General features: G+C 40.7%; 1 protein-coding gene across 3 annotated transcripts in view; it reads left to right on the top strand.

Annotated features, from left to right (window-relative positions):
• The window catches only part of LOC140735960 (solute carrier family 12 member 5-like), a 1,160,378-nt gene that overhangs the window by 1,011,675 nt on the left and 122,970 nt on the right, over positions 1–25,733 (top strand). For all 3 annotated transcript variants that reach the window (XM_073061588.1, XM_073061587.1, XM_073061589.1), the window contains exons 8-9: positions 4,302–4,513; positions 21,829–21,996. In XM_073061588.1, coding sequence (XP_072917689.1) covers positions 4,302–4,513; positions 21,829–21,996 — 380 coding nt within the window. The remainder of the gene's footprint in view (positions 1–4,301; positions 4,514–21,828; positions 21,997–25,733) is intronic.

Below are 25,733 nucleotides of genomic sequence, written 5' to 3'. Positions count from 1 at the left end.
CAACTGAACTGGCCTCTACTACTTCTACAGGAAGCTCATTCCACACAGCTATCACTCTCTGAGTAAAGAAATACCCCCTCGTGTTTCCCTTAAACTTTTGCCTCCTAACTCTCAAATCATGTCCTCTCGTTTGAATCTCCCCTACTCTCAATGGAAACAGCCTATTCACGTCAACTCTATCTATCCCTCTCAACATTTTAAATACCTCGATCAAATCCCCCCTCAACCTTCTGCGCTCCAATGAATAGAGACCTAACTTGTTCAACCTTTCTCTGTAACTTAAGTGCTGAAACCCAGGTAACATCCTAGTAAATCGTCTCTGCACTCTCTCTAATTTATTGATATCTTTCCTATAATTCGGTGACCAGAACTGTACACAATATTCCAAATTTGACCTTACCAATGCCTTGTACAATTTTAACATTACATCCCAACTTCTGTACTCAATGCTCTGATTTATAAAGGCCAGCGTTCCAAAAGCCTTCTTCACCACCCTATCTACATGAGACTCCACCTTCAGGGAACTATGCACTGTTATTCCTAGATCTCTCTGTTCCACTGCATTCCTCAATGCCCTACCATTTACCCTGTATGTTCTATTTGGATTATTCCTGCCAAAATGTAGAACCTCACACTTCTCAGCATTAAACTCCATCTGCCAATGTTCAGCCCATTCTTCTAACCGGCATAAATCTCCCTGCAAGCTTTGAAAACCCACCTCATTATCCACAACACCTCCTACCTTAGTATCATCAGCATACTTACTAATCCAATTTACCACCCCATCATCCAGATCATTTATGTATATTACAAACAACATTGGGCCCAAAACAGATCCCTGAGGCACCCCGCTAGTCACCGGCCTCCATCCCGATAAACAATTATCCACCACTACTCTCTGGTATCTCCCATCTAGCCACTGTTGAATCCATTTTATTACTCCAGCATTAATACCTAACGACTGAACCTTCTTAACTAACCTTCCATGTGGAACTTTGTCAAAGGCCTTGCTGAAGTCCATATAGACTACATCCACTGCCTTACCCTCGTCAACATTCCTCGTAACTACTTCAAAAAATTCAATAAGGTTTGTCAAACATGACCTTCCACGCACAAATCCATGCTGGCTACTCCTAATCAGATCCTGTCTATCCAGATAATTATAAATACTATCTCTAAGAATACTTTCCATTAATTTACCCACCACTGATGCCAAACTGACAGGTCTATAATTGCCAGGCTTACTTCTAGAACCCTTTTTAAACAATGGAACCACATGAGCAATACGCCAATCCTCCGGCACAATCCCCGTTTCTAATGTCATCTGAAAAATCTCCGTCAGAGCTCCTGCTATCTCTACACAAACTTCCCTCAAGGTCCTGGGGAATATCCGGTCAGGACCCGGAGATTTATCCACTTTTAAATTTCTTAAAAGCGCCAGTACTTCCACCTCTTTAATTGTCATAGGTTCCATAACTTCCTTACTTGTTTCCCACACCTTACACCATTCAATATCCTTCTCCTTAGTGAATACCGAAGAGAAGAAATCGTTCAAAATCTCTCCCATCTCCCTCGGCTCCACACATAGCTGACCACCCTGATTCTCTAAGGGACCAATTTTATCCCTCACTATCCTCTTGCTTTTAATATAACTGTAGAAGCCTTTCGGATTTACTTCCACCTTATTTGCCAAACCAAACTCGTAACTTCTTTTAGCTTTTCTAATCTCTTTCTTAAGTTTCCTTTTACATTCTTTATATTCCTCGAGCAAATCCTTTACTCCATGCTGCCTATATCTATTGTATACATCCCTCTTTTTTCGAACCAAGTTTCTAATATCCCTTGAAAACCATGGCGCTTTCAAACCTTTAACCTTTCCTTTCAACCGAACAGGAACATAAAGATTCTGTACCCTTATAATTTCACCCTTAAATGACCTCCATTTCTCTATTACATCCTTCCCATAAAACAACTTGACCCAATCCACTCTCTCTAAATCCCTGCGCATCTCCTCAAAGTTAGCCTTTCTCCAATCAAAAATCTCAACTCTAGGTCCAGTCCTGTCCTTCTCCATAATTATATTGAAGCTAATGTACAAACACACTTGAAAGAGAATAGAAGACATAAAAGACTATACAAGCAATGATATGAGAAGGATAGGTGTTTGTATGGGACGTGATCTCACCTGTATAAAGCAATGAAACCGAGCAGGGTGTGGCAGGATTTGTAGGACTCTTTAGTACTCGGCTTGTAATCTTGTCCAGTTATTTTTTAAAAAATAAATGAGACAGTTAACTCAGATACACAGTTGAATCTGATTTAAACTTTGCCATGGAAGATGCTTTCCAGTTTAGTGTTTGCAAAGCCTTTGGAAGCTTTCAATGTTATAACTTCATGGTGACGGGAAAGGCCATGTACTAAGATTACCAGAGAGCATTTGCCACTCAAAATGCCACTTGTGGTACTGGAAGCAGAATTATAGCATGGACTGAAAACCAATAAACAGGCAGGAAACAGAGAGCAGAAATAAAGGGATAATTTTTGCTTGTTGGCTGAACTGCCTGAAGGATCAAAGTTTGTGTTTCAGCTATTGGCAATGCTCATCAGTTTCTTGGATGAGCAAGTTTTAAGTCTGCTGCTGATGCAAACCAAAGTGATTTCATAAATTGAGAGCTGGATTACTGTAAAGGTTGCATCAATTTGCAGAAGGTTAACTGTGAGCAAGAGGAAAAGAACATTTTATATGAACAAGTGCTTAGGTATCCACTTTGATACGAAAAGCAGAGGATTAGAGTATTTGTTCAAACTGCGACTCTGGAAATGGTTGATCGTGAAAGGAATGTGGGTAACTTTGTAAATAAATCTGCAGGTTAGCCTACTGGTACAGCTAGTAGTTTGGGAAAGTGAAAAGTTTGTTAGCCTTTTCTTGCAAAGGATTGAAGTAAAGGAGCTAATTAAAGTTTCAACACATACATCCGACTGATGAGTCCACAACTGAAGTACTAGCATAGATTTCTGCCTCTTTCTTGGAGCAAAAGAGTTTCATCAGAGGGATTTCTGAGATGATTGAATTGTCCTGTGAGGAGAGAATGAGAGCCTACACCTGTATTATATAGAGATCGGAAAAAATGAGCAATAATCTATTGAAATTTATTAAGGGGCTTTACAGGTGAAGTGTTTCCTCGGAGTGTAAATGAAGGAGCAGAGGCCATTACCTCAGGGGTGCAACATTTGACACGAAAATGAAGAAAAATAATTATTTCCCTGATAGGTTCTGAATCCTTAGAATTCTCTAACCAGTTGATGCTCAGGCAGTATTTTGGACACTAAGGGAATCAAAAATATCCAGCTGTTTATGGCCATGGTATTCATTAATAAAACAGACTCGAAGTGCCAAAAAGCTTGGTTCCCTTTTCTTGGGAATCCCTCTCCTTGCTGTGTGTATGGGCAGCTTACAAACTCAGTTTATGGAAACGCTGCCATAATAAACTGGTGCAGATCACCATATAGATCCATAGCATAGTTTATCATAAACTCTAGTTTCAAAAGATTCACAGGCTCAGTTACCAAGAATGTGTTCCTGAAATGGAGACAAAGCTAAAGCTAGTAAAATATAGTCCGTTCTGGAGGTTAGCAGTGGGTGGATCAATAGGGCCCTGGTTTTAAACTGATAAAGGAGCTCATGGCAGTAGGAGTTTTTGTGTTTATGTCCAGTGCCTCTCTGTAACAACCTCTGTCTACCCACATGCAACACATTCTCATCTTTGTAAAACTTGAAAAAGAAGGAGGCAGGCCTTTTATCTTCTGAAACCACAGGTTAAACCTCCCGAGCATGTCTTCAAGCTTCTGCAGGGACAGCTAACTGCCAGGAATTTGTCACTCACATTCTGCATCAAAGAAAATTAAACCTTTGATGTTCAGGGCAGCTAAAACACAGCTCCACCATAGATTTTGAATAGCACACCGTGCATTTTTTTTTGCATTGTGCCATAAGGCGCATAAGATATAAGAGCAGAATTAGGCCATTCAGCCCATTGAGTCTGTTCTGCCATTCAATCATGGCTGATTTTTTAGTTCTCAGCCCCATTTTCCAACATTTTCCCTGTAACCTTTAACCTCCTTACCAATCAAGAACTGAAAAATGGAGCTCATTTACCGTAAGCACTTACTTTTGAGATCTACTCAAAAATATGATGTGTTTATAAGGAAGGTTAACTTCCAGGGAACATTTATCATTGTGGAGCAGAGGCTTATCTGTGTTTCATAGATCGCTGTTAACAGGATGTTCTCTCTATCTCCAGTGTCTGCATTCTAGGGAACAGGACACTGTCACAGCATGATTTTGACATATGTGCCAAAGTAATCACAGTGGCCAACGAGACTGTGACCACCAAACTTTGGCAACTCTTCTGCTCGTCTAGTTTCCTCAATGCCACGTGCGACGAATACTTTGAGAAAAACAACCTTACTGAGCTGCAGGGGATTCCGGGAGTCGCCAGTGGACTAATCACAGGTAATAGACAATGCAAGGAACGGTAGAAAGGTGTGGGCATTACGTGTGCAAGTGGTCAGCACTGATGTCAAATCCCCTTCCTTCTGTAGCCACATCTATGCTGGCCGTGCATATTGAGAGCTATTAGATGCATAGCTAAGGGGAGAACCAGCAAGCTACGCAACTTTCGGTTCCCCATGGCCACACTAGGGCACCACATTCGCAGAGGTCACAGGATAGCTGGATCCAGACTTGGCTGTTCTGATGCATTCAGAGGGTAATGGTTGATGGGACTTATTTTGGCTGCAGGTCCATGTCTAGCAGCATTCTGCAGGGACCCATACTGAGGCCTCTGCTGCTTGTGGTATATATAAATGACCTGGATTTGTGGGTTAATACATTTTTAAACAATACAGAGATTACTGGTGTTGTGGATAGTATAGAAGATTGCCAAAAGATACAATGGGATGTAGATCGGTTGCAGATATGGGTGGAGGAATAGCAAGTGGAATATTATCCAGGCAAATGTGAGTGCTGCACTTTGGGAGATCAAATGTAAAGGAACAGTACTCAGTTAGTGGCAGGACCCTTAACCGTGATAACGTACAGAAGGATCTTAAGGTCCAAGTCCATAACTCTCTGAAATTGACTGCACAGGTTGATAGGCTGGTGAAGAAGTGTGTGTGTGTGTTTGCCTTTATTAAGCAAGGAATTGAATTCAAGAGTCGGGAAGTTCTGTTGTAGCTTTATAAAACTCTGGTTAGGCCACATCCAGGGTATTGCATTCAAAGTAAATTTATTATCAAGTACATTTATGTCACCATATGCAGCCCTGAGATTCATTTTCTTGTGAGCATACACAATAAATCCCAGAAACACAATAGAAGCAATGAAAGACAGCACCCAACAGTTCTGGTCACCCCATTTTCGGAAGGATGTGAAGACTTTGGAGAGATTGCTTAGATGTTGCCTGGATTAGAGAGCCAGTGCTATGGGAACAGATCAGATGAACTTGGATTGTTTACTCTGAAGTGAGAGAGGTTGCAGAGAGACTTGATACAAGTTTATAGGATTGTGAGGAGCTAAGGCTGAGTTGCAATAGAAGCAGAGGTTGGGTATCGCAGAGTCAAAATATCTAATACCAGAGAACAAGCATTTAAGATGTTTGAAGTTAAGATGCAAGAAGTTCAAAGGAGATATGCAGAGCAAGTTTATTACATAGTGGGGGCAGAAACAATGGAGGCATTCAAGAGCCTCTTAGATAGGCATATGGATGTCCAGAGAATGGAGGGATAGGGACCATGTGCAGGCAGAATGAATTAGCTTAATTTAAGTGTCTTTAATAGTTCATTATATAATAATGTCATAATTAGTTCAGAACAATATTGTGGGCTTATTCCCCTGCTGCACTGTTCTATGTGAGAACATAAAGGTTCTGAAGCTGATCGTAAAGCACCCACAACTCAGATATCTAAGCACTTCCCAGAGTCTGATCTGAGGGGCCATGTGCTTAGCTCAGTGGCCATTTGTCACCTCATTGACCTTCAGCCCTTACTCACTGGGAGTGCAAGAGCAGTCCTCGGAGAAACATCACCATGCTTCTCTTCTAATATTTGTGTATTTGCATAGCTGTGCACTTGTAATGCTGGTGTGACGCAGTAATTTCCTTTGGGTTCAATATCTATCCATCTGTCTATGTCCCAGTTCTTCCCCCAAGCCCTGCATGTCCTGATCTGTTCCATAGTCAAGATCAGCAGTAAAGTTCAAAGAAAACCTATCATCAAAGTAAACCTCTTCACTTCCAGCACCAGACAAGGAATCTGTAGGTTTGATGTTGGCTTGCCAGTGATGCTGACCTGCCCTGATTGAATTTTAAGACATTTCACCAACAATTGTAAAAACGACAGAACTGTGTTCTCCACCCTACCCAAACATCACTTATATCATTTTAGTTAAAACTACAGAAGCAGCCAACTATACTTCAATGGCCAGTGTTCCCCTTCTGCAAGATTGACAGAAATGAATCGATTAGTGAATTTTCATGTAAGTTGACTGAGAAATGAAGTAGTATTACCTAAAAGTAGTTAATTCTAGTCTATTGCTTTATGCTGAGTTGTAAAAGGCAAAATAGAGCAAAAAAATGAGAACTTCGTGATAAATTATTTTGGCAATTGCTGGTCCTTGCAATCAACTTACTAGGGTTGATTGGAGTGATTTCTTCTGGGAAAAGCAATTCAGAAAGAATTGTGTATTTTTCTTATGCAGATCAGACAGCTGAAATCCCAGCCAGACCACTTTCCAAATATCCAAATAATCTCATATATGGATCTAAATGTCAACTGTAACCTTCACTGTCAAATCTGTCCTAAAATTCAAATGAGACATCCCTCCTAACATTACCAAACCCAACTACAGAAGTCAAAAATGAAAGTATTAAATTAATAATTTTCCCGTGAGTAAACATATGGAACTAATGGGGATAGAAGAAGAGAAATTAGAGTAGGACATGGTGTTACTGATTCTCACCATTCTCATCTGGATGACTGCTGGCTGCTCTCGTGTATGTTTCAACATCTGGAAGAGGTGGCTGGCAGGATGCACCTTTGAAATTATATCTAAATTTTCTCTGGAAACATGAATAAAAATGAAATTCCACTCACTGGAGGCAAATCTCGCAATTCCAATGTCATTACAACTCACTCCTCCATTGTTAGCCTTGTGGATGTTTCCAATAGATCAGCTATCATCATCTGAACTTCCAGAGTCTCTATTCATCTGTAGACATGGCTCTTGCTACTCATGATGTTATTTTTGATGAAAGCATTAAAATCACATTCTTTAAGTGAACCTGACTGACACTCACTACCTGTTCTCATCTTCCACCCTTTATCATATCCTCCATCATTGTTACATTGTGGTTTTCACCGGAAATCCACACCTGGATTCTTTGGGATTTCTTTCACCATCGAGCGTCTTCCCTTTCCCATCTCTCATTTAGGATCCTCATTTTCCAACTCCTTCCAAGGGATCATCTACATTTATTACTGTGAAAACGTTACTGCTTCCCTCACTCAACCTCTTCAGTGGAGGGCTCCTCAGTCTCGGTGGTTCTTCCATCCATCTCAGTCAATCACTACCTCTCTCTTCTGAGTACTGCCATCCCTTCCTCACTCTGTCCTTCATGAGGGATGAATTCCCAGGCCTCAATTATAACTACCACTTGATTTTTATGCGCCATGTAATCTTTGCTACTCCCATCACCTGTATCACAAAAATGGAGCACCTTGGATCCCTACCACTGACATTTCCCTTTCATCTCCCAAACACAATCTTCCTTGGCATTGGAAAAAACACCTCCTCTCAAATCCCTCACAACTTTCAAATCCCAAGCACCTAACCATTAGCATTCCACATTCCTGCAGCTGCTCAGCAATTTTCCCTCTACCTCTAATATCTTAGCTAAAGCCATCAAGCCCACAACTTTCTCCTTAGTATAATCCTCATCTCCATTTCCCTTATTAAGTGAATCAGGTACCAAAATCACTTTGTTATTAAACTCAGATCATTCTTGGATTCTTTTTCTCCACAACAGAACATCTTCTAGCATCTCTCTGATGGAAGTGGAAGGAGTCCTTGGGAACTCTTTCTCATAAAGGAAGAGAGAATTCAATCAGTTGCCCCAGGTCTTACATCCATTCCCATGATTAACAAGGCCAAAATTTCTCCAAAATAGTTTTTTTTTATCTAGTTTTTCCATAATTACTGCTCATGCTTATCAGTCATCTTGTCCATGGCACACTCTCCCTGCTCTCTCAATTCCGAACTGTTGACAACCCAATTTCCCATCATGGCTTTCAGGTTATCTGATCTTGTTAACAATTCTCTCTCCTCAGGTGCTATCCACTTCTCCTAAGGATGTGCAGACATTATTCCTCATGTCACTGATCATTTGGTTGTTTGCCAACTAGCTCCAACTTCTCTTCACTAACCAAAATTCTTTACCTTAGGATTTGCTTTTCAAATCCTTGTCAATGCATTTTAACCCTAAGAACACTGATAGTCACAGCAATGATACCACACGTTCTGATTGTGCAGGAGTGGTCCAAAAACCCTGCAACCTCATATGTTTTCATTGCAAAGCAGGAGACCATTCAGCCCAATGACACTATGCTAAGTCTCGATCATTCCCATCACCCCCATACTCCTGTCTATTTCCCTGTAGCATTTTCATAAAGCCAACGATTCCACCCCCTTCCCCATTCTCCTGCCATTCACCTACACAACAAGTATTTAATATCATACCTTTTGCTATGTGAGAGGTCACAAGGAGAACGTACAGCTCCACACAGAGAGCGGCCATGGTCAGGATTTAACCTGGGCCTCTCGTGCTGTGAGACCATGGCTCTACAAGCCGCACCATCCTACCTGCCCAATATTGAAATTTTAGGCTACTAAACTAACAAAGTTTCTTTCAGCTTTGGCCTATTGTTTTATTTTCACTGTTTTACTTGTCTGCGTGGAATGTAAGTAATATTATACTTATAGTATGCCAGGGGATTCCTAGCTTAATACTAAACAGCATTGTCCTTTTCTAAGAGCATGTTTGTATATTACAAGCAGGTTTTTAATACAATCCCAATTGATAGATAGAAATGTTATTTCTCAGCTGATGTCTCCCTGTGAATGCCTGCAAGAAAATGAATCTCAAGGTAGAATATGCTGATATTTACATATTTTGATAATAAATTTACTTTGAATATAGAACTTTGAAATCAGTGTGCACAAACAAAACCCTTGTACCTCTGCTCCATGATAAAACAAACACTGCAATGTTACAATCTCAGCTGGTAACTTAGACGGCTTGTTATTATAATCTAGTTCTGTATTTGACACAGTTCTGACTGTGAAATATTAATCAAGACCTTCTTTTGAATTTTATTTCATCACTGTATTTTCCTAGATTCAAGTATTTAGTAAACTAAAGGCAAAAGTGAAAACAAGTTGTCATTGTACGTAAGCATCATTGCTCATGGAAAGATCAGGAAGTTTTCCTGCTTTAGAGAAATAGCACAAAATCTAAATGTACCAAGTGAGTCCTGTACTGTCAGATAGGGGTGTCAAGGGGATCTCATTGAAACCTATTGAAGATTGAGAGGTCTAGATAGGGTGGATGTGGAGAAAATATTTTCAATAGTGGGAGAATCTCAGACCAGAGGGCACAGATTCACAATGCAAACTCATCCCTTTGGAACAGAGATAAGGAGGAATTTCTTTAATCAGAGGATAGTGACTCCATGAAATACATAGATGGGTGTGGAGGCCAAGCCATTGGATATATTTAAAACAGAGCTTGATAGGTTCTTGATTAGTATGGGTGTCAAAGATTCAGGGAGAAGGCAGGAGAATGGGGTTGAAAGAGGTAGATAGAATGACAGAGCAAACACAATGGTCCCATTGGCCTAATTTTGCTCCTATGTCTTCTGGTCTTATGATCTCTTATGGATAAAACTATCTACTAAGCTATTTTAAGAAGAGCAAAGTCCTGACCAAACTTTATATCATTAGTAAGACTTCAAAAGAGGTGGATTCTTTTCCCATCTCTATTTATAGGACCTTACAAATAGGCTTCTAGATTTTTAACATTGCATTGGTAATCATATTTCAAAAGTAATTCGCTGATCAAAAGCATTTTAAGATATGAAACAAGATAGAACAAACTTAACTGATATTTTAATCAGGAAGTACAAATGCAAACTTACACTCCAGCTTATGTAGGTTTGTTGTCTCATCCACCCCATTCACAGACCCAAAAACAAAATATCGTTCATGCCTCTAGACCACATATGTCAAACTCAAGGGCCACGGGCTAAATCCGGCCCGCGGTGGAATTATCTTTGGCCCGCGAGATAATATCTAATTACTATTAATCGAAGCGCCTATGGCGTATGATATGGCTAATGCTGAGTTTATTCAGGTACCAGGTTTTCAGGGTTTTTAGTGTTTATTCGGCAGTCTTCTTCATAAGAAACGTAATTTGTAAAGTGAAACACTTTGTAGTTATAGCAGAGACTGAGACACATGAGAGCAGGCTGAAAAAACGGAGGCAACGAAAGCTGCGTTCGCACGCGTCCGACTGATCCGGCCCGCATGAAGCTGCATTTTGCTCAATCCGGCCCGTGACCTAAAATGAGTTTGACACCCCTGCTCTAGACGGTATGGTGAACAGATAGATAATTCTTAGCTAGAAGTCATCCCTGTTATGTTTTGCAACTCCAAAGCATAAATGAATCAAAAGAAAAACACAGAGATGGGGATAAACATGTTCCTTAGTTTTTACTTCTTGATGAGGCGTGCCCTCATGACATGGTGTACAGTAAATGAACGATGAATGCCATACATGTAATTTTACATGTACAGTAACACATAATGAACTATATAAACAACAAAGAATGCTTGACCACACAATATATTTATCATATTACTCAAATTTTATTGAAATATTAAATACACAACACTCCTCCTTGCTCAGCTTGCTCACTCACTCACCTTGCTCAGTCCAACCTGATATAGAATTCATCTCAACTTATATATATATGTATGTATTTAAAAAGTCACATTCAGGCCTAAAGATTTAATCATTGTGGAGGATTTCTTACTCTTGTAGGATAATGGCTGTCCTGACTAGAGGGGGGTCATTCTGCTTTGCAGCTGAGACTTGTGGTTGTGAAACAATCTCAGGTTCGGGGGCTTCCTCCATGGTGGTTGCAGGAGATGATTCTGACAGCTCTGAACACCTTTCTTTTGGACATATATTGGCATCCCAAACATATTGGCATCTCTGAACAAGCTGCCCAGTCTGCCGATCTATCCCAGGCCACCAGACAAAGCGTAGAGCCAACGCTTTCATTTTGGCCAAGCCTAGATGACTGTCATGTAGCTCCTCCAACACTTTAGCTCTCAGCTTGGATGCTACAATAGCTCTCAGTCCTCACATAAGGCAACCTTTGTCAAGGGCAAGTTCATCCTGGAGCTGGTGAAAAATAAGGGAACTAAATTTTCTGCTGCACATTCCAACCATTTTGGGTGGCTATGTAGATTTGAGATAGTGTGGGTCTTTCCTAGATTCCCTTTGGATCAACTCTGCTGTAATAGAGAGACTTCCAATTTGCATTAAGGAGAATATGTCAAGGGGAGTGTCCTCTTTTGTAAATTTTTCAGGTATTTCCTTTTCCATTGGTAAACAGGACAATCCACCAGCATTTCCACGAATCATTATCCTCTTGAATTCGTTCTTGTAATTGTGTCCTCCAAGAAACAGAGCCCACCTCTGAATTCCTGTTGCTGCTGTTAGTGGAAAATTCTTCCACAGATTGAAAATGGATACTAGTAATCAGTATTAAGGGTAAATTCTATCCTATACAAGTACTGGTTGAAACCATTTTCATGCTAAAGCAGACTCAAGTCCTCTCTGTCAATCTGTGCATAATTTTTCTTTGCTGCAATAAGGGACTGTGATCAAAGGCTATAGGGTGTCACTTCCATCACTCATAAGATGTGACATGACTGCACCTATTCCATAAGGCGAGGCATCTCAGCCAGGGTTCTCAGCTTAATGGTAGATGGATCGGCCTTAAGTTGTAGATTAGTTATAGTAGTCTCAGTCAATCACATCCTCACAATGCTGGCCCTCCTGTTTTTACTACATACAAGCCAATGTAGCTTTTTGGTTGTTGTATTTCACTGTAATGAATGTTTTGAATTTCATTCCCAGAGGAGTTATCTTTTCACCAGCATAAGTCCTTAGTTGGATATCTGCAGTCTTCAGTTCACTAGCTTTAAAATTCCTTTCAAACTCATTTGTAGAATCACTGAAACAGACATGCCAGTGTCCAATTCCATTTTAATTAATTGGCGGGTCACTTCTGGTATAAGCCACATTGCTTGTCCATTGTTTGTTCTCTCATTGTAAATCTCTAGACTACTCAGTCCTGTATCACTCTCATCATTACCAGATTTTTCACATCAGTGCTCTTTTTGAAACTGCAACTTGACTTTTTATCTTTTTCTCTTCCCTGTGCAGTCCATTTATTTTTGTCTGCCCAATGTGCTCTTTGTATGTGTCCTACTTTGCTGCATTTACTGCAAATTTCAACTTTAACCCTGCATTGATCTGGTGTATGTAAACCCTGCCATGGTGGTAACACAGTTTGTTTGGCTAGACAGGTTTCTGTTCATGATCACTTTCATTCCTGACTGCAATTCAATTGTGCCTCTCTGTTCTGTTTCCATCAATAGAGCTATTTCAATCGCTCTTTTAAATGTAAATCTTGCTTCAGTTAGGAGCATCTTTTGAGTGTTTTCTTGTAAGATTCTACAAACTAAGCACTCTCTCAGTGCATCATTAAGCCTATCACTAAACTGACAATACTCACATAATCTCTTTAATTCAGCCACATATGCTGAAATGTGCCTCCCTTCCTTTTGATTCAGCTTGTGAAACCTAAAGTGTAATGCAATCAACAATGTTCTAAATGTTCCCGTATCACTTTCACAATATCAGCAAAGGTTGTTTTGGCTGCTTTGTTTGGAACAGTTAAACTTCTAAGCCACCTGTATACTTTCCCACCTATTATACTCAGTAAAACTGGCATTTATTTCCCATTGGCTACTTCATTTCCTTCAAAATACTGCTCAATTCACTCAGTATGCATCAGCCAGTTATCTATTGTGCAATCAAACATGTCTATATTTCCGATGTAGCCAACCATTTCTGCACTTTATTTTAAATTTATGATTATTACCACCTGGTTTTCACTGCTTATGAACCTGTGAATTTCATTCATTTTCTGCCTTTTTCTTAAAATTGGTTGACTCTATCCTCTTGTGAAGAAAGCGTGTTGTGTTTTTTTTAAAAACTCAAACATCTCGCTGCATTTCAACAGGTCAGTAGTCATCTAGGGTTTGTTTTAAAATTTACTTATCATTACTGTTATGTTTTGTAACTCCAAAACATAAATCTAATCAAAAGAAAAATATGGAGCCGGGAATAAACATGTCTTCTTGTTTTTTACTTTATAGCAAGGTACACCCTCATGGCGTGTCATAATGATATATGCCATGAATTATGTAAACAAAAAGAATCTTAATCAAACAATATATTTATAATATTACTCAAATAATATTGAAATATTAAATACACTATAATCCCTGCCTTTGTACTACTCATTCCTGATACTCAGTTGTTCTGACAATCTGCAGCTATCAGTGTACATCAGGGAAGGTGAATTAGAACATGTGTGAATTGGGGAAAATTCTAAGTGTTTACAACCATGTCCAAAGTTAATTATTTAATGTCAGAATTCAATTGTTGATCTCTGCATGAAATCAATGCGGAAACCAACTATATTTCACTATTGTAGAATCTAAATTGCATTAAGTTTTAACCCAGCTTAAACTAACACACTTAAAACTTTCGAGAGTTCAGTTCTTCCTGGTTCCTTTATTCATCCACTGGTTATAAATTCAGAAACAGACCTTGATAATTTGATAATATTCCTGTGAAGTGCCTTAAAGTGATTTAAGGCACTGTGTAAAACTGGTGTGGTGGAGAAGTTTTCATTAAGACACACACAAAATGCAGGTCAACATTTCAAGACTGGCACAGAAGAGGGACGAAACCATAATAAGAAGATGGGGGGAGGGGAAGAATTACAAGCTAAAAGATCATAGGTGAATCCAGGTGAGGCGGAAGGTAGATTTGTGGGGGAGGGAGGATTAAATGAGAAGATGGGTGGTGATGCGTGGAAAAGGTAAAGGGCTGAAGAACAAGGAATCTGATAGGAAAAGAGAGTGGAACGAGAGAAAGTGACGGAGGAGGGGTGTCAGAGGGAGATGATAAGCAGGTGAGGAGAAATGGTAAGTCGGGACTCAGAATGAGGAATTTAAAAAGAGAAAAGGGGAGGGAGAGAAACTACCAGAAGTTAGAGAAATCAATGTTCATGGAGGCTACCCAGACAGAATGTGAAGTGTTGCTCCTCCGACTTGTGGGTGCCCTCATCATGGCAGTAGAAGGGCCAAGGGACCGACATGTCAGTATGGAATGGGGAGTGGATGTAAAATGGCTGGCCATCGGGAAATCCTATTTGTTGCAGACAGAGCAAAGTTGCTAGACAAAGCAGTCCCCCGATTTATGTCAAGTCTCACCGATGTAGAGGAGGCCACACTGGTAGCTCCAGATACAGTAGACAATCCCAACAGTTTCCATTTATCCAGTACCTGAAATGAAAATGAAACAAATTAGTGAAGGAAGATGAGAAAGAAGCAAACATGGGTTTACACAGACTGGAACTTCTGAGTAAGAAAAGTGTGAAGAAGTATAAAAAGGAAAGAGAATTAGATGTGTAGTTACCTTCCTCATTTATTGCTTCAGTCCTACTGGTGGCCAATGGCACCAGCTCCATACTTCCACACAACTCCTGACTCCTCCACGCCTGCCAGAAAGGGAATGTCTGTCACTGAATGTCCTACAGTATGTCTTAAGGACACAGCCAGTTACCATGAATGCTACAACAGGACAGCAGTGAGTGAAACTGGGTCTCGATTCCTGCCACTGTCCATAAGGAGCTTATACTTTCTCCCCATAATTGTGTGGGTTTTCTTTGTGTGCTCCAGTTTTCTCAGACATCCCAAAAACGTAGTCATGGTAAGTGGGTGCTGGAACATAGTGACACTTGCCAATGGTGAGGCCAGTGGTGCAGTCAGTCTGAACACAGAATAGAGAAAATAGAACAGTACAGCATGTACTAACTCTAAGATCAATCTCCCACATAGCCCTCCATGTTTTTCATCCATGTGCCTATCTAAGAGTCTCTTAAGTGTCCCTAGTTTATCTGCCTTTATCACCACGCCTGGCAGCACTTTCTACACATCTAACACTCCCTGTGTTAAAGCCCTACCTCTGATATCCCACCTACACTTTACTCCAGTCACCTTAAAATCACCTCCTATTAATCATTTCTGCTATGGGAAAAAAGTCTGTACTTTATTTCATTTGATCTTATTTTAACTTTGTATTTAGTCATCAGGATAGCCTGGGTGTGGTCACTAAAGCTCATCCTGCCTTCCAGCCTTGCATCCATGTTCCTGAGGAAATCCACATTGACTGTTACTTCCTTCCATGTTCTTCACATCCACAGCATCAGCCTAAAGTGTCCTCTTCAGGTAGCTAGACATGCCCTAATTCCACCTCCTCCAGGGTGGTGCCAAAAACCTTTGTCCTCCCTCTCTCACATGGTCGTTCGTGGCTCAAATACCCCAGCAGAAATTCAGTCTTCAATGGCTCCCATGACTTCTTTGAGCCTTAATCGGTCTTAGTTTTACAAGATGCAGCTGGCTGTAATAAACGTTATTGAGCCTCCTTACTGGTGACTATCTGAGTAATGGTGTGAATCAGTGGGAGGCAGAAATGGTTAATTAATTCAGTGCGTTACCAGCTGTTGGTTAATATCTCTCCCATTTAATCTGGAGCACTGGGTTATGTAGTCAGTGCCACTGGACACCCATTACTCTACAATGTCATTGTAGTTATGTAGTCATCACATCATATTCAAATCAGCGAACTGCAGGAAGGATGTAGGAGAACGACAGAAGGTGTTAGTGCTGGAGGTTGGAGGTGAGATAGGCTGAGCTAAGATTTCTCTCTTTGGGACAAAGGACTAAAGGGGTGACTGAAATGATCTATTCTGAGAACAAGATGTACCTATCTTCTTTTGCAGGAAGATCAATAGCTAAGGCACATAGTTTTGGTAAAAGAATCAGAAGCATGTTGATTATCTCTTTCCACCCAAGGAGTAATGGAGAGCTAGATTCAGAATCACAATCACAATCAGGTTTATTCTCATTGTCTTATGTAAAATTTGTTGGTTTGCCGCAGCAGGTCATTGCAAAAACATAAAATTATGATAAAATATAAAATAAATAAATAATACAAAAAAGGAAACAATGAGGTTGTATTCATGGGTTTATGAACTGTCTTGAAATCTGATGACAGGAGGGAAGAAGCAATTCCTAAACTGTTAGTGTGGGTCCTCCAGCTCCTGTATCTCCTCTCTGATGGTAGTAATAAGAAGAGTGCATGTCTCAGATGGTGAGGGTCCTTAGTGATGATTGCCAGCTCCTTGAGGAACTACCTCTAGAAGATGTCCTCGATAGTGGGGAGGGTTGTGCCTGTAATGCAGATAGCTGAATCTACAACCTTCTGCAGCCCCCGGTGATCCTGTGCAATGGAGCCTCCATACAAGCCTGTGATGCAACCAGTCAGAATGCTCTCCACCATACATCTGTGGATATTTTCTGAGTCTTTAGTGGCAGTTGTATTGTAATGGAGGTTGAGGCAGAACCTGTCAGAAATTCTAGGAGATACTTCAGAACAAGGACCTTTGACAATACAGATGGAGATTGGCTTGAAGCACTGAATTGTTCTCTTTCTGGCTGATGTGGCCTCCATTCTTTGCCATGAACGTCAATGTTTTTATAAACAGGGAAACTTATCATCAGTCAGACCAGGAGATCAAAACCAATTGAATCAGTCACGTGGATCTGCCCACTAATTCAAAAGGAGTAACTTGACTATGTCCTTGAATAAAGTATTGGTGACAAAGAAAGAGAGAGATTAAACCAGTCAAGAGGAGGCTATGTGATAGGGACAACATGAATGTGTTAAAATACAAAGGGTCATCTTACAATATTGCTTCAGCCAGTGAGTTTGAGCCAAGCCCAAATGCATTTCAGGACTTAAAACAAGCAAAGCAACCTACTCCAGAACTGGAGGAAACAGAACTACTGTCTAAAATTCCTTCCAATAAAAGCTAGTTTTAAAAAATGCACTCAGTGGACACTATATTAGGTACAGTGGTCACCTAGTATAGTGACCACTGAGTCTATGTTCATGGCTTTCTGCTATTGTAACCCATCCACTTCAGGGTTCAACATGTTGTGCATTCAGAGATGCTCTCTACACACCATTGTGGTTTTTTTGAGTTATTGTTACTGTCCTCTCAGCTTAACCAGTCTGGCCATTCTCCTCTGACCACTCTCATTAATAATGCATTTTCACCCATAGAACTGCCACTCGCTGGGTGTTTATTTGCTTTCTGCACTATTCTCTGTAAACTCTAGGGAGTGTTGTGTGTGTAAATCCCAGGAGATCAGCAGTTTCTGAGATACTCAAACTACCCTGTCTGGCACCAAAAATCATTCCACAGTCAAACTCACTTAGATTACATTTCTTCCCCATTCTGCTGTTTGGTCTGAACAACAGCTGGAGCTCTTGACCATGTCTGCATGCTTTTATGCACTGAGTTGCTGCCACATGATTGGCTGATTAGATATTTGTATTAACGAGCAGATGTACAGTTACACCGAATAAAGTGGTCACTGTGTGTAATTCGATTACTGGAGGGCAGTGATATATAAATTTCTTACAGCACATAAAAATCATTCTCATAGCTATTTAAAATTGATATTGTGGTGGCTTTAAACCATAAGTGATATTATTTGTCACTTAGATCAAAAAGTTTCCTGTTGGTCCAAGTTTCAATGTCACTCGTTTCATTTGCTCGGGGCTTGCATTGAAAGAAAGAAATATAGCAAAGTCATGAGCTATTTAGTAACAGATGTTCTGTTTATTGGCAAGCAACCAGAATTCTGGATATGGTATATTTAATCATTTTTATTGCATTCATTTGTCATTGAGATTAAATCTTCAACATTGTGTAGATATTAACTCAGGCTGCATTGCATAACTGTGCTGATTTGCACATCGTCTAAGTTAATCTTGTTTAAGAGCTCCTTGTGAGTCCAGGAAATAAGGGTGAAATATTAGTTGGTGACTTCAGACAAAAGTACTGTATGACTGATTCTAGTTTTCCTTCTCTCGAAGTCCTCTGTCAAGTTGGTTTACTCCAAATGACCCAGACCTCTATGTCATCAACCTACACACCAGACATCTGCTTCTCATCACCTCCCTCCACCCCCATCCATAATCTGATTCCTCTCCCAGGCAGCTATTATGAATGCAATCGTGACATTGATATATGGTTGAAAATGTGGCATATTATACACAGGTGATTTTAAAACAAGATAAATTTGATCCAGGTAACTATTTTCCAGTCAGCTCTAGCCTAACTGGCGGAAGAAGTGACTGACCGTTCCATTCAGTGGTGAATTCTTTCCAGCAAACCGTTCACCGATGCTAATGTTGAGTTCACCTCTGCAACCCACCACAACAAAGACCACAAGACTTAGAGAACAAGGAAAAATGTTTTACTAACATCAAGTATTGCCTGACCATAAAACTTTAGCTGAATTGAACCATTTGGCCCATCAAGTCTGCTCCACCATTTCATCATGGCTGATTTATCATCCCTTTTGACTCCATTCTCCCGCCTTCTCCCCATAACCTTCGAAGTCCTTACTAATCAAAAACCTATCAACCTCCACTTTAAATATAACCAAAGACTTGGTCTCCATCTGTGGTAGTGAATTCCACAGATTTATCACCCTCTGAGTAAAGAAATTCCTCCTCATCTCTGTTCTAAATAGATGTCCTTCTATTCTGAGACCATGCCTTCTGGTCCTAGACTACCATGTCCATTCTGCCTAGGCCTGTCAACATTCAAAAGATTTCAATGAGATCCCCCCCCCCCCCCATTCTCCTAAACTCCAGTGAGTACAGGCTCAGAGCCACTAAACACTCTTCCACCCTTTTGTTCCCGAGATCATTCTCGTGAACCTCCTCTGGACTCCTTCCAATGCCAGCACATCCTTTCTTAGATAAGAGGCCCAAAACTGCTCACAATACTCCAAGTTCAGTCTCACCAATGCCTTACAATATAAAGCCTCAGGATTACGTTCATGCTTTGGTATTCTAGTCTTCTCAAAATGAATGCTAACGTTGCTTTTGTCTTCCTTACCACTGACACAGCCTACAAGTTAACATTTAGGGAATCCTGCATGAAGACTCCAAAGTCGCTTTGCTCTGCTGATTTCTGAACTTTTCCCCTTTTAGAAAATAGTCTGTCTTTATTCCTTCTACCAAATGCATGACCATACATTTCCGTGCACAATGTTCCATCTGCCACTTTCTTGCCCATTCTCCTAATCTGTGCAAGTCCTTCTGCAGATTCCCTGCTTCCTTAACACCACCTGCCCTCCAACTACCTTTCTATCGTCTGCAAACTTGGCCACAATTACACCAATTTTGTCATCCAAATCATTGACCTATAACATGAAAAGAAGTGATCCCACCACCTCCCCTTCGGAACACCACTAGTCACCAGCTGCCAACCAAAAAAGGCCCCCTTTATTCCGACTCTTTTCCATCTACTAGTTAGCCAATCTTCTATCTGTGCAGTATCCTTCCTGTAATACCATTTTGTATCGTGTCCAAGTTTCCAACAGAACTGAGGTCTAAGTGGCCAGTTGTAGTCTCCAGTGTTTGGAATTGCACTTGCTGCAAAGAAAAGGGGATTGTGAATTTGAAAAGTAAATCATATTCCAGGATATCACTGCTTTTGTTAGCCTATCTCCAGTTCTTTTGTCAATGGGCTCATTGATGCAGTCAAGAGTTTGATGATTCAACAGCATTCAGCATCATTCACAATTCCTCCGTTAATCAAGTAGATCTTTAGCTCATATACTTACAGTAAATGTTCACTTCAGTGGCACTACTCTCTTCTGCAAAATACATGCATTCTATATAAGGACCTGAGCAAGATCCTTGCTTGGTTGAACCAGTAATGTGTTGTATTCTTGTCATAGGCAATACCACCACCAATAGTAGCATTCCCCAATGAGCAATGATACTATCATCACTGGGTTTGCCCTCAACACTTCAGGCTCACCAAGAAGCTGAACTAGATCATCCACATGAACGTGTTAAATGTTCTTTGGCAAGTGGCTTATTTTCTTGATCGCTCAAAAGCCTGGCATGCACATTAAGGTTTAAGTCAAGCGTATTGATCACACACCTTGCTGATCAACCTGGCAGCATGGACATCGATTTCCTCCAACATTTGTAGCCACTCCCCTCGGACACTCGCTTGGTATTCTCTTAACCCACCGGCCCCAGCACCACATGTATTTTCCCTCCCCCCACCCTCTCCTTTTGCCCATCACCCACAGCCCATCCGGTTTCCTTCCTCACCTTCTTCCCATTATTCCCTAGTCCATCATAGACACTAGCCTCCGTCCATCATTAAATGGTGGTGGCATCCAGTATTAAAGACCCTCACCATCCAGGACATGTCCGCTTCTCATTATTACCATCAAAGAGGGGGTACTGGAATCAGTGGATACACAATCAATGGAACAGCTTCTACTTCTCTGCCATCAGATTTATGAACGGTCCATAATCCATGAACACTGCTCACTATTTTGCTCTTTTACACTGTTTATTTACTTTTTGTCTGTTTCTTACTGTAACTTACAGTAATTTTTATGTATTGCACTGTACTACTGTAGGAAAACATCAAATTTCACGACATAGTCAATGATATTAAACTTATTCTGATTCTGATGGTCCATTGTCCTCTCCTATCAGATTCCATCTTCTTCAAATCATTGTCACTTTCACCTATTATTATTTTATAAATGTCATATTTTTTAATCTAGCAGAATTACTATAATGTTTCTAGACTCCTGAAACATGGAGCTTAGGAAAATAGAGGGCTATGGGTAATCCTAGTAACTTATAAGGTTGGGACATGTTTGGCACAACTTTGTGGGCTGAAGGGCCTGTATTATACTGTAGGTTTTCTATGTTTCTATGAAAAAGGGTGATGTTCTGAGAACAGGGCAATTTTGAAATTGCAGTATTAGGTGCCACTGCCTCTTCTGCAGTGTTGTAAATGCATTGGTACAATGGAGCACTGTCAGCTATGCACTACTCCAATCACCAGCCAGTGTCTGTCTTCATTTGGAAAGCCAACCATAGGAGATATTGATGATATGGCCAGTATAGATGGGCAATTCCTTCAACAATCCTCACCAAAGCTGTGGTTAAACTTTTTCAATGTCCCAAATTTTCCCCATACTTTACATTCCATTGCCCCCTTTTACTGTGTATGGGGAAAATTTGGGACATTGAAAAAGCTTAACAAAACAATAACAATTAACAATTACAGCATGGAAACAGGTCATCTTGGCCCTTCTAAATCTTAAACTTTAGCTTAACATCATAGCATGCTAGACAAAGACTCGTTAACAGTACTATGACATAGAAAATGGTAATTCTACTCAGACAAATGTAATTGAAGCATTACTTTTTGTTTTTCCAGAAAACCTGTGGGCAAATTATTTGACTAAAGGTGTGATCGTAGAGCACAGTCAGCTGTCATCTGTCACTGCCTCACCCCAAAAAGTTGACTTGGATCAACCTTACGTGTTCACCGACATAACGTCTTATTTCACCCTGCTGGTCGGCATCTACTTCCCTTCAGTAACAGGTAGGATTGGAGAACATGCAACTGGCCTAAGATGGGAATCTGTTTGAGTTGAAGTTACTAATCGGAAGCACGTGGATCTGATCATCAGGGTACCATCCTATGGAATTTAAAAGATTGATTTGTGTTTTCCTCAATGTGTTTCCAACAGGATTGAAGCCTATATAGTCTACATTTGGCCTATGCCATCCACAACTGTTATCTTTATGAATTAACTTGCTCTGAAGTGGTTGACTGAACTTTCAATATTAGAGCTAGAGAGTCGTAGAGCATTACAGCACAGAAATGGGTCTGTCAGCCCATCTAGTTGATGCCGGCCTGGATTGACTAGTCCCATCTACCTGCACCTGGACCACAACCCTTTGTATCTCTTTGATCCATGTATCTGTCCATTGTTACAATTGAACCTCCATTTCCAATTCAGCTGGCAGCTTGTTCCATACTCACAACATTCTCTAAGTGAAGAAGGCCCCTCTGATTCCCCTTAAGTCTTTCACTTTTCAACTTAAACTGGTGACTTCTCCTTCCATTCTCACCAAATCTGAGGTGGGAATGCCTGCAATGTATTCACTCCATTTATACCTCTCATAATTTTGTATGCTTTGATCTCCACTCATTCTCCAGTGCTCCAGGGAATAAAGGACCGGAATCAGTTTTAATATCACTGGCGTATGTTGTGAAATTTGCTATTTTACAGTACATTGCAATTAGTGGCCCTCCATTGCTTGACATTGACCATGGATGTTACAGCTTAGCTATCTACTTTGTTGGTGCAGCACTGCCTACGGCTCACAAGACCCATGCGGGAGTGACAGTCTCTGTTGCAAAGGTTGCATCTATAAGTAGTCTCAGATCTGCTGGAGATGCAGGTTTCCTTTCTCGGGGGCTGTTTGTCTTCTGCTGCCCTCAGGAATTTTTTCCCGCTTGACTTAAGGTGTTGTTTCAGGGTGCTTCTCCCTCTGGTGTGGTTGGCTGAAACCTCCTCTCAGGACTCAGTGTTGATATCCAGTGTCTTCATGTCCCACTTGTAGACATCCTTGTAGCGCAGCTGCAGGTGGCCGGCTGTTCTCCTGCCTGAAGCCAGCTCGCCACGGAGGATGTCTTTTTGGACACGGCCATCCTGCATGAGGCAGACATGGCCCAGTCAGTGCAGCCTACACTGCCTGCACAGGCGTAGACGCAAGGGAGGCCAGCACAAGAGAGAACTGCACCATTGGGTACTCTTTCTCTCCAGGAGATGCCCAAAATGCAATTAAGGTACCTTAAATGGAAGGTGCTGGACCTTCTCTCTTGCTTAGCGTATGTTATCCAGGTCTCGCTGCTGTACAGTCTCCTGTTCTCCAGGGAATAAAGAATCAGAACCCGTTTGGACATAGGAATTGCTGTTGGGTAGGTGTTGCTATTGTCCACGAGATCCAAGGCTGAGTGGAGAGCCAGTGAGATTGCATCCGCTGTAGATTTATTGTGGCGAGAGGCAAACTGCAGTGTCCTAAGGACCTAACCTATTCAATTTTTCACTATAACTCAGGTCCTGAAGTGCCAGCAACATCTTTGTAAAGTTTCTGCACTCTTTAAACCTTATTGGTATATTTTATTTTTATTGAGATGCAGTGCAGAATAGACCCTTCTGGCCCTTTGAGACACGCCGCCCAGCAACTCCTGATTTAATCCTAGCCTAATCAGAAGACAATTTACAATGACTAAATAACCTCTCAACCAATACATTTTTGGAAACCAGAGCACCTGGAGGAAAACTACATGATCATGGGGAGAACATACAAACTCCTTTCAGACAGCAGCGGGAATTGAACCCAGGTTGCTGGTACTGTAAAGTGTTGTGCTAACTACTATACTACCAGTCCACTCTTTCCTGTAGGTCGATGGTGAGAAATACTCCAAATCTGGTCTCATCGACATCTTATACAACTTCAACATAAATACCAACTCCACTGCTCAGTGCCCTGATTTATGAAGGCCAATGTGCCAAAAGCTCTCTTTACAATCTTATATACCTGTTGCTCTCTTTATGACCCTATCAAGCTGAAATCATTTTTGCCTTTATAAAAAAGATTACACATCTAACAGTGCTATTAATATGTTTTCAGTTACTGGGAAGGTTCTCTAGCTGCCACAGGTATTGGATGTAGTTGGAGCTTCTGCAATCATTGTGGAAATTACCTCATTTATATGGTGGTGTGATTTCATTAAAACAATTCATGCCTGCAAATTTATTTACTACAATCTTTTTACGCTTTCTGCAACTCCTATCTGTTATAATGGATGGAGAATCAATCTCCTTAACTGGCTTTTAATCTTTAAGGTTTTTTCATTAAAAATTGGTGCTGTTAATAGAAGATTAAACTAAAATCTAATTTTGGCAACATAGGACCTACTTTATTTAATAATTGTTTGTAATTGTGTTGCTGGCAAAGTAAACGCTATTTTAAGCCATTTTATGAGCTGCAGTTTAATCACATGGTGCAACGTGATCTCTCCCCATACTCCATGGTTTGTTCTATCTATCGTCTATCCATAACCACAGCAGTGTAACAAAAACCGCAGTGTGTAAATAGCTTATTGATATAAACTACCATTTTACCTCAATGCCACAAGCATTATTCTGAGAATGAGCTGTAAAATATGTTGTGTTCTATTTATAAAGTAGTTTAGAGTACTAACAGCATAAAACAGGCCCTATGGTTTAACTAGTCCATTCCGAACCATTAATCTGCCTAGTCCCATCAACCTGCACACAGGCCATACCCCTCCAATCTATGTACGCATCCAAATTTCTCTTAAATGTTGAAATAAGACCATAAGACATAGGAGCAGAATTAGGCCATCTGTCCCATTGAGTCTGCTCTGCCATTCAATCATAGCTGATCTTTTTTTCTCTCCTCCTCAACCCCATTTCCTGGCCTTCTCCCTATAACCTTTGATGCCACGTCCAATCAGGAACCTAGCAATCTCTGCCTTAAATACACCCAATGGCCCGGCCTCCACAGCTGCATGTGGCTACAAATTCCACAAATTCACCACCCTTTGGCTAAAAAAATTTCTCCGCATCTTTGTTTTGAAAGGACACCCCTTTATCCTGAGCCTTTATCCTCTTGTCCTAGACTCTTACACCATGGGAAACATCCTTTCCACATCTACTCTGTATAGGCCTTCCAACATTCGAAAGGTTTCAATGAGATCCTCTCTTATCCTTCTGAATTCCAGCGAATACAGACCCAGAGCTATCAAACATCCCTCATATAACCCTTTCATTCCTGGAGTCACCCTTGTGAAGCTTGTGAAATTAACCCCACATCTACCTCTTGCACTGGCAGCTCGTTCCACAGTCTCACCACACTCTGAGTGAAGAAGTTTTCCCTCATTTTCTCCATAAACACTTCACCTTTCACCCCCCACCCATGACCTCTAGTTGCAGTCTCACTCAACTTCAACGGAAAAAGCCTGCTTGCATTTACTCTATCTAATAATTTTGTATACCTCTATCAAATCTCCTCTCAATCTTCTGCGTTCTAGGGAATAAAGTTAACTCTGGCTTTCAATTTCTGGCAACCTGCTTGTGAATGTTCTGTGCACTCTTTCAGTCTTATTTACATCTCTTCTGTAGGTAGGTGAGCAAAACGGAACACACTGCTCCTAATTAGACCTCACTAATGTCTCACACAATTTCAACATAACATCCCAACTCCTGTATTCAGTACATTGATTTGTGAAAGCCAATGTGC

This window comes from Hemitrygon akajei, chromosome 11 (assembly GCF_048418815.1).
Source record: "Hemitrygon akajei chromosome 11, sHemAka1.3, whole genome shotgun sequence".
Classification (NCBI taxonomy): Eukaryota; Metazoa; Chordata; class Chondrichthyes; order Myliobatiformes; family Dasyatidae; genus Hemitrygon; species Hemitrygon akajei.
Note: the sequence above shows the minus strand (reverse complement) of the source record. Positions and strands in the feature narration are given on the sequence as shown.